Genomic DNA, 10,914 nt, shown 5'->3' with positions numbered 1-10,914 from the left:
TTCAGGAGCTACAACATGAAATAGCAATTAATAATAGTTTCTCAACATATGAACAAAATAACTGAGCAACCAATACTTGTCACTATAGGGTTTGGACAGAGTCTCCTATTGTGTCTGTATTGGCCACAATTACTGCAGGTAACAGAAGTTCCAGTTCTTCTATATTTTGTTTGTGTTCTATTTTTATCGGGTTTCCTTATCGTAACCATCCTTGGCCTTCCTGGTTTAACTCTGAAAATTGGAGGGATGATGGTATCACATTGTATCTTTGGCCACATGTTTTCTCCATTGATTGGTGATATTGACTGCCCATATGTAGCAAGGTATGCTGCCTTGCTGTAATAGTTACTACAATAATCTTCCGAGTTCACCCTTCTCAAAGATAGCACAACAAGCATGTGGACAGGGCATACCACACAAGTCCCAGAACCTACAACTACACCTTCCAGCCATCAAATCGACCACAAACCTTTCCATGATCATCCTGTTCTTATGGTGGACTTCAAACTTGAGGTCTCCTGCCCATTTAGCTTGCCACTCCATAGCTCTAACCGCAATGATATCTAACTGTTTCTTGGGCTTTGGCAAAACAGAGCCCTTATACCTCTCTGCCTTCTTTTTCTCTGTAAACCTTGTCATCAAGTAGCACCTAATCCATTCAAACATTGTTAGAATTGGCTTGTCTCTTGCCTCTAGGATTCTTCCATTGAATGCCCCTGAGATGTTGTTCATCAGCATGTCACTCTTGGCCAGAAATGTGAAGTGACTCTTTGTCCACAATTTTGGATCCAAAGCAAACAACTTGTCATAACAGTCTCTGTTGATCTCCTTTAGTTGATTCATCCTTCTTTCCCATTCTTCCACATAGGTAGCTTTGGCAATAGATAGAATGAGGTCCCTTAGTACAATACCACCCCCATATGCTTTTTTACAGTTGGCATATAAATGCCTCAAACAAAGCCTATGCTCCAGTGTTGGCAATGCCTCTTGAAACACTTGCATCAGCCCCTGATTTATAGTTTCAATGCAGAAGACAATATACCCATGTAACAGATTAATATAGCATCTAAACATAGCAGATTAATGTTCACAAACATAGCAAATTTTGAAGCAGATTAATATTCACAAACATTGCAGATTTATGTTCACAAGATTAGCAATTGCATATATGATCATATACATATCAGATTAATATTCACAAGCTTAGCAATTGCATATATGATCATATACATAGCATATTTATATTCCAATCAAATTAATTGCAAAAAAATTAAGTGCAAACAAATTAATTAATCCATTTGTGATACCTTTTGTTGGTCACTCATGAAAACCCACTTTCTTGATTTTCCAATGTCATTTAACAGCGTCTCCAGGAACCACCCCTAGCTGTCCTTAGTCTCTGCCTCTACTGCAGCTACGGCAATCGAAAAGTAATTGTCATTTGGATCTCTGCCAACAGCAACTAGCAGCTGCTGTCCATGGTCGCCCTTCAAGTGACAACCATCCATGCCAATAATAGGTCTACAACCCGCTAAGAAGCCTTTCTTGACTGCATCAAGGCACATATACATTCTCATAAATCGGGGCTGGTGCATAAGAGAAGGCCTATCAACCAATATGCTCAGACTAGATCCTGGATTTGCCCTAAGTATTTCTGCACAGTAATTTCTTAGCTTAGCATACTGTTGGATTGCCCGCCATGTACCTCTTCTCTTGCCTTCCTCCTTGTCCAGTAAGCCTTACCAACACTGATATTGGCCATGTATTTGTCTTAGATGGTCTGAATAACTGTCGCAAGCTTCATCTCCTTGCCTCTACTGATGTTGTTGGCAATCTTCTTTGAGATCCAACTACTTGATGCAAGTCTTCCGCTATAGTTCCTTCCACATGTATGCTTACCATTCAAAGTCTTGATCCTGAAACAGTCAGAACCCCCAACCTTACTTGCAAAACAAACCCACTTGCACTTTCCCTTTCTTCCTTTGCAAACAACTCTACACTTCACCTTATCATTTTTTCGAAACCTAATGTCCCTACCATTCAATAGGGCATGCTGCTTAACAGCATCTTTAAATTGACTAAGTGATTTAAATTCCATCCCCACCTGAAATTCATACTCTCTGTTCATCTCTGCCTCATTGTATTTAGGAAACCTCCTCTTTTTATCATATCATCAGAGTCTCCCTCATAACAGTCTATATCATCAGTCTCATATCCATCAGATATACCCACAACTTGCTCATCACCCTCCCTTAAACCTTCATCACCTTTAGTTGTTCCAGCTGCTGCAGTTCCCTCATCATTTAGTGGGCCAGTAAATCCCCTAAATGCATTTGATTGTGGATCATTATCCTCCACCTCAAACCCAAAGTGATCCTCATGGTCACCATCATCAGCACTATCATCAAATACCTCTTTTTCAGTAGAAGGCTCTGACTCAGCATCCACTTCAACCTCTATCAACCCAGAGCCACTGTCTTCACCTTCCTTTGGCACATAATCAGCATCACTTGAAGTAATTTCAATCCCGTTACTTTCTCTGGCTCCATCGACAACGTATACCTCACAATGTTTGCAGGAACTTGACACCAGTGACCTAGCCATTCTCATCGCATCCCCATCGAACTTCATCTCTCTAAGACCTGACTTCAAATCCATCCCAGGTTCCTTGTACCATACCCTGGCGAAACCCTTATACCCTAGTTGCTTTAGCTGACTGACAATCTCTTGCAATGACCATTCATCAACGTCAAAATGTAAATCCTCCACAACCATTCCTCCTAAATACTCTGATCGTTGTCCACTGTCAACAAATTTGCCACCATGGTGGATTTCGATAGTGAAATCCGAATCACCCATAACTTCATACCAAAAAAAAAATATAATACCATAAATCCCTCTTCAACCATTTTCAGAAATAAAAGGAAGCTCTAATAAACAATGTGGCAAATTTTCCCAGGAGAAAAAAAGAAAAACCCTTCAACGACTGAAAGGTTAAGCGTTGTCTTACCTAGAGGCAGCACCAACGCCTACGACGATGGCAGTGACATCGGAGACGCGAAACCCTCCAGCAATATTCCAGTGGAGTTAAAGATCTTGGCAGCTGAAGGAGTGGGCAACCAACGAATGTGAATGAGTTTTTTCTCTAAGTTTGGGAGAAGAGAACGAACAGTTTTCTTCTAAGTGTGGGAGGGTAAATTTGTATTTCAAAAAATAGGAGTGAAAGAGAATTTGAGATTTCACAAAAAGTTAGAGAATCTTTAATTTAGGAACGGAATATTCTGTTAAATCTAACTGTTTGGTCACGGTAGGGACCTAATTGAAAAAAAAAGGTACAGGGACCTAATTAAAAGGAAAAAAAAGTATAGGGACCTAATTAAAAATTTCGCAAAATTATAGGGACCAACAGAGTAATTAAACCATATAAATATATATCTGATTTAATCCTAAGGCGTTCTGCTCTGTTCCAATTTGCTCAAGACTCTGTCACATGACACAAAACAAAATAAATGCAACCAAATTAGAGAAGGTTAACTGACTCTAAACCCAAAGCACAGTCACAAACCAAATGCTAAACTTCAGTGCCCACATCAGGAAAATCAAATATTATCCCAAACTACAATACCAGGATGCAGGAAAGAAACCCAATAAAAGCTAACCTCTTCACCAGACACATATAAAACTCGAGACGCTTTGCCTTCACTGCAACCCTTTGCTATCATTATTGCCATCTTCCAATCAAATCATGACAATAAAAGAAAGCATTAGTGGTAAGAGTTCTGTATCCTCTTAATTTAAAAGAAATCAAATTGAACTCCTCCCAAGTCCAATCAGCAAAATTTGAAACAAGATAGATAATAATAACATTACAATCCACAAGATCGATTCTGTTACAAGTGAGCCAATCATTTCACTTCATTTGTATCCTCTTAATTTATTTTGTGGCATTGCGGATGCGATCCAGAAAGAACTTATTGTATAAATATTGCTCTCATAAAAGTTTAGTACCAGAAATAAAATCTCTCATACAAGGACATATTTATAAAGTTTAACTTTAATTCACTTTCAGGTTAAGCAATTTTAGCATGCATTCAATTAGGTAAAGTCACCTAGCAAAAGTAAACTACTTTTTTACATTGATTGTAGAAACTAACAAGTTTAGTATCTTTCAACTTGTATAACTTTTACTACAAAAGTTCAATTAGGCTAAAGTTTGGTTTGGAAACTACTAACTTATCTAGCAACGAGTGTGTCTTGATTGCAACTCAATTGCTATTCAATTCTAAGAGTTACAAGCATTGGAAGTTGATACATAACTTGCTGAAAACTGGTTCTTTCCAGCTTAAATCATTAACTTTCAAAAATTTACAAATCCCAATCCTTAACTCCTAAAATTATGAAGTTTTAGAGAAATAAACCAAGTTAATCAAATTTTAAAACAAAATTGGTTTTGCTCCAAAACTCAGCTCGTAGGAGTTGCAGTACAACAAACAAGTTGCTGCCCTGTTTGAACTTTTTTGCTGTAGGACAGATTTATCGACCTAACTTTAAAAATTCACCATAAATTGTGTATTTAACAAAAAGGCCTCAAATTTTTCAGTCCAGCTCCACATATTCCCAAGTTTAATCTGGACTTAGTCCCATGCAATTCTAATCATCACAGAATTAGTTATAGCTTTTCAAAGTTTTTGACTTTGTTTTGAAGTAATGCAGAAAATCAGATTTTACAATTCTTCTTTGAAAAATCATAACTAATTCTCTAGTTAAAATAAAACCTTCAAAATTGAATATTAATAACTATACTTGTTGTAGTTCGCTTAACTTTTAATCTAATAACATTCCAATCTCTATTAAGTTGCTGGTTCACTTTTAAAGTTGCCATTTAATTTCAAAACTCGAATTTTTCAGCAAGCAATTCAACATTTCAAATTCAATCCCTTAAACATTCTCTAAACCCAATTCCAATCAATCATCAACTAAATCCATCACCGATACAATAATCATATAACCAGCTCAACAGCAACAAATCCAACCTAATCCATCAAAATTTAGAATTTTCATCAATCACTCATCAACAATTCATATTCCACCCATGATCAATCAATTCCACAAAATCCACAATTTCAATCAATTCACAGCCACAATTCAACATCCACACAAACAATCAATTACTCACAATAATTCAACCTATTTGCAATTATTCAATAAACTTTATGGGCATTCTTAAATTAAAACCGTTTAAAATTTAAACCCCCTACCTCGATGTTGCAATCGTATTATTTGACGCAAAAAGCCCCTTTATCCCCAATCGTGGCAGCAGCAGTGACAATTCCAACGTAACCGGGATAGAGGCAATGGCACCAACTATGATCACACTCGCAGCAACAATTTTGACATTTTCGGCAGAACACAGCAGTACTAAAACAAAGATATTGGCTACCGTAATTAGAATAAGAATATAACAGAGAAACAATGCTAAACAGAACAAGAGTGGAAGCGTTACAGGGTTTTGAACGGGAGAATCGATGTCAGAATAAAAAAGGATGGCGCAACAACTTGTCTTCTCTGGTGACAAGCTTCAACTATGATAATTTCAGCAAACTCAACAGAGTCGAGAACATCAGAAGCAAGCACAGGGTTGTTACAGAGCAAATAAGGTTCAGAGGTGGTGATTATTAGGGGTGTGCATGGTTCAGTTTTTCTCTAAACTGAACTGAAACTGCACTAAACCATTTTAAATGGTTTAGAATCTGAACCAAACTGCTTTGTCACATAAGAAACTGGTTTTAAACCAGTTTATAATACAGTGCACCAGTTTAAACCAGTTCATAAAATAAAACTGGTTTTAATTTAAAAAATCAGTTTAAACTGGTTTATAGGCTAAAACTAGTTTTCACACCCTCTCTCTCCCTCAAAAAAACCAGTTTAAACTGGTTTATAGGCTAAAACTAATTTTTACACCCTCTCTCTCCCTCTCTCCTTTTCCTCTCTCTCTCCTTCTCTCTCTCTCCTTCCCCTCTCTCTCTCCCCTTTTCTCTCCCTTCCCCTCTCTCTCTCTCTCCCCTACCCTCCCCCTCTATCTCTCTCTCCTCTCTCTCCCCCCTTTTCTCACTCTCTCTCCCCCCTTTCCCTCTCTCCCTCCTCTTTCTCTCATCTTCCCCTCTCTCTCTCCCCCTTCCTTTCTTTCTCTCTCTCCCCCCTTTCCCACTCTCTCTCCCTTCTCCTCTCTCTCTCTTTCCCCCTCTTTCTCCCCCTTCCTCTCTCTCTCTCCCTTCTCCTCTCTCTCTCTATCTCTCTCCCTCTCCCCCTCCCTTTCCCACTCTCTCTCTCCTCTCTCTCTCTCTCCCCTTCCCATCTCTCCCTCCTCTTTCTCTCTCCTTCCCCTCTCTCTCCCCCTTCCTCTCTCTCTCTCCCTCCTCTTTCTCTCCCCTTCCCATCTCTCACCCCCTTCCCATCTCTCACCCCCTTCCCCTCTCTCTCCCCCTTCCTTTTTCTCTCTCCCCCTTCCACTCTCTCTCTCTCCCTCTCTCTCTCCCCCTTCTACTTTCTCTCTCTTCCTTCTCTCTTTCTCTCTCTCTCTCCCCTCTCTCTCTCTCTCTCTCTAAATCAAAAGTTGAAAGAATCATAAAATATTTACATAATAGTAAACTAAAGCATAGTCTTACTTTTTGTTCAATGACAACATTCAAAATATGATATAATATGACACTAACCTAAATGAAGTTAAAATAAACTAATTCAAATCTAACACAAATACACAATTTTGGCACATTACAATATTCTAATCATCTTCAAGAGAATCAAGCGTGCCGACATTTCTTGAAGAATTTCTCCCTACATAGAAAAAAAATATCTCATTAATTATAGAAAACTAACAATTAGTAACAAACAAGCAATAAGAAAAAAAGTATATTACCTTGTTCAGCTTTTTCAATCTCTTCAAAATTTTCAATTAGTCCAAAAGGGTAATCTATTACCCAATCTTGAGTGCATACAAGAGCTTCCACCATATATGGTGTCAAGGAGCTCCGATAAGGGTCAATAATCCTTCCTCCTGTACTAAACGCACTCTCAGAAGCAACTGTAGAAACCGGTATGGCTAAAACTTCTCGAGCCATACGTGCAAGAATAGGAAATCGGGTTGAATTTCCCTTCCACCAACCCAAAATATCCAATTCTGCCGACTTGTTTCTAGGCTCACAATCTTCTTTCAGATATCTGTCAAGTTCAGATTTAGCATCTGAATCACGTCCAGTTGATTGCAAATAAATATTCAGGATATCATCTTCATCCTCTTCATTGATCATTGCATCTTGATTATTTTGAGATTCATCTTCTTTGCCTTGGTAGTGATTATAAAGGGAATTCAAGCAAGTAAACAATTTTGACTTGAGTTCTCCTCCCTTTTCAACACCAAATAACTCATCCAAAATCCAATTTACAAAATCCAACTTGTGACATGGATCAAGCACAATTGCAATTAACAACAACATGTTAATGACATTTGGAGTTCCCCAATACTTATCATATTTCCTTTGCATCTTGGACGCCATTAATCTTATGCTCAAATCAGTATTTTCATAATGCAACTTGATTTTTCTTCCGATGCTAAAGACTTCTTTCATATATTTATTACTAGTGACATACAAACTCCCAGAAATGCGCAATGTAGCATCATAGAATATTTTCAAGAATGGTAAAATTGACTATGCATAAGTCCAATCATCATCTGTAGGCACACCATAAGATTTGCTCATCTCATTAATATATTTATCATCTTGCAACTCAAGTAAATCAAACGCTGCTCGAAGCTTAAATGCTGCCTCCAACATTAAATATGTCGAATTCCACCGAGTTTCGACATCCAAAGAAACAACCCCTTTATAATTGATGCTCTCCCGCTCAATGCACGCTTTGAAGCTTTCACATCTCATAGGAGATGACTTGACATATTTGACTGCATTGCGAATTCTTGTAATTGAATCATCAATCTCTTTCAAGCCATCTTTCACTATCAAATTTAGGATATGAGCACAACAACGCATATGAAGATAGTCCCCCTTTAAAACAAGACTATTCCATGCATTTAATCTCTTTTTCAAGTATAAAATTGCACCATCATTAGAAGTTACGTTATCAACCGTTACAGTAAAAACTTGATGCAATTTCCAAGCATCCAAACAACCTTCAATAGCTCTACCAAGTACATCTCCTGAATGACCCTCAACCCGACAAAAATTCAATATCTTCTTTTGCAACTTCCAATCATTATCAATAAAGTGTGCCGTTAGAGACATATAAGTCAAATTTTGACTCGATGTCGTCCAAGTGTCAGTTGTAAGGCACACTTTTTGACAATGATGAGAGAGATAACTTTGTAACTTCATTTTCTCTGTTTCATAAAAAGAAAGTATATCACGGGCCAATGTAGTATGCGAAGGGATTTTAAACTTAGGTTGCATGCTATGCAAGAGCTTTCGAAACACATTTCTTTCTACAAATCAGAAAGGTAGCTCTTCAGTCACAAACATCTCAGTAAGGATACTTCGAGTTACTGCTTGGTCAAACTTTGTAACACTCGGTGAGGTTATAAGACCACTTGTTCCCCCTTCTATCCTTTGTCTCTTGCTCTGTTCGTTGTTCGATTCAAAACATCGCTTCCAATGTTGCCGCATAGCACTTGTTCCCCCCGCATATTTTATTTGATCGTTGCAGCTTTTACATCTTGCATACTTCTCTATCCCTTCGATTGGAATGAAATGTTCCCATATCTCTGATCGATTCTTACGCCCAGAAGATCCACTAGGTTGAGGAGGTAATGAGGGATGAGCAAGAGAAACAGCAGGATTTGAATGCTCCTCTCTCTCAGACATCTTTGGCAGCCCAATGTGTTGAATAATAAATTTGTTGTATGTATTCCTGTCCGTTGAACATAATTAAGATTCTCAATTTAATAATAAAATTCATTTTCATTTTGTAGTTACTACATACCCTATATATATATATATATATATATATATATATATATATATATATATATATATATATATATATATATATATATATATATATATATATATATATATATATATATATATATATATATATATATATATATATATTTGTTTTACAATAACTACATCTAGCATATAGTTTTACCATGGTACCTTAAGCAAAAATACAGAGACAGAAAATTCCTTTCTTTACTTCTTGAAAATTGCTACAAAAGAGAAACGAAACAAACTATGGCTGGTCCTTTATTTTTCAACAAAGTATATAGGATAGTTGCATATCAGAAACAAAAGAACCATGTATCTAACTAAAGCTGCAAGTGTCTGAAATGCTAAAGTTAATGATACCCTGCATCTAAGTATCTAACACGGCAATTATATTTGCCTCAGGAACACACAAAATAATACAGCACTAGAAAGTGTTACACTAATCATAACTCATAAGCAACTCATCACACACATTAGGAGAAATACTTGAATATGATCAGCATATGTCACCTCCAAAAACATAACATGCAGAATACACATTATAGATACATTTTATTTAAGGTCAAAATGTAACAAAGCAATGCTGCCAATGGCTCAAGAGTTGCTAGCCTGAAAACAACATGATAATGCAAATTAAAGCAATACCGTCAAAAGATAGGCAAACATACCTAACAATGAGCAAAATGCAACATATTCAATTCGTTGAAGATGAACTGGAATTTTGTTTGTAATATCATGATGTATGATTGGAAAAAATGGTGGCCAATTCTTCTCCTCAATTACAATTCCAGCTGCAAAACAAAATGTAATGGAAGATTATTCCCCAAGCAAGAAACATGAGTTTAAGCTTCATAGAATTCTGAAGTGGCAACATTGCAACAATCAGATATAAGGACAAGGAAATTTATCTCCCCCCCCCCCGCCCCAAAAAAAACTACAACGTTTACAATTAGACAACATACATATATACATGCATAGAAGACGTCATCTACCACTCACAAAAGATAAAACTACCAGAAGAGACAAAGATTAAATGTTGCATTTATGCTAAGAAATGACGTGAAGGTTATGAAATGTAATTTACCATAGTAGAATATCAAACTAGCAATGTGTCATGTTAATCATTCCAATAATAAACATCTCAGACTCTTTTTAAATGGTTGCTAGTGTTAGTACATCTCTATGTAATAAAAATTCTTAGTTTCTACTAAGAAAATACCAAGTTCATTAAACCAAGATGCTAAAATTAAATTGAGAAATCTAACTCACAAGCAATGCATTCTGTTCTACAAAATAGTGAATATATTATGATCAGAATAGCAACAACAAAGGGGCATTAGGGCAATGTTGCAAGTGTCATGTGTTCTTATAATCAAGTTAATGGCAAGCCAACTTGTGCAGACCCTGACCTTCTTAAAGGGGTTATTCGTGACAAGTGGAAATTAAATGGGTAGGTAAAATTAGGCAACATTTTCAGTTCTTTGTATTTTAATGATGTCTTTATAGTAAATATGAACATGCTACATAATGTGACTGCAGATATATAGTTTCTTATTGTGACTCAGTAGATGTGTTTTTCAAAAATCAACACTACACTAAGACTCCTGAAGAAGCTGCAGCCAAATCCATTCTAGCAGGTTAACACTTGTGACAATCGCTATTAAATTACATATTCATAGGCATCTCTTAGATTTAAATTGAATATCATAAAAATTAGAACACAACCAAAAATAGAACAAAACCAAAACCCTAAACAAAAAATTAGAAGAACCAAAGAACAACCTAATATCCAAAAATCAGAAACAAAAATAATTAGAAGGGGAAACAGAAATTAGAACAGCACCAAGAACAATTAATCATATAAAAATTAAATTAGAACAAATAATTAGAAGAGGGAAACAGAAATTACTTAAAG

General features: G+C 36.5%; 1 protein-coding gene across 1 annotated transcript; it reads right to left on the bottom strand.

The window, feature by feature from the left end:
* Positions 1-7,706: 7,706 nt before the first annotated feature.
* Positions 7,707-8,297, bottom strand: LOC148547435 (zinc finger BED domain-containing protein RICESLEEPER 2-like). The gene has a single exon (XM_088495436.1). It carries the CDS (start codon positions 8,295-8,297, stop codon positions 7,707-7,709), a length of 591 nt encoding a protein of 196 aa, XP_088351562.1.
* Between the last annotated feature and the right edge of the window lie 2,617 nt (positions 8,298-10,914).

Source organism: Arachis ipaensis, chromosome B8, assembly GCF_059453495.1.
Source record: "Arachis ipaensis isolate K30076 ecotype BB chromosome B8, ASM5945349v1, whole genome shotgun sequence".
NCBI lineage: Eukaryota > Viridiplantae > Streptophyta > Magnoliopsida > Fabales > Fabaceae > Arachis > Arachis ipaensis.
Note: the sequence above shows the minus strand (reverse complement) of the source record. Positions and strands in the feature narration are given on the sequence as shown.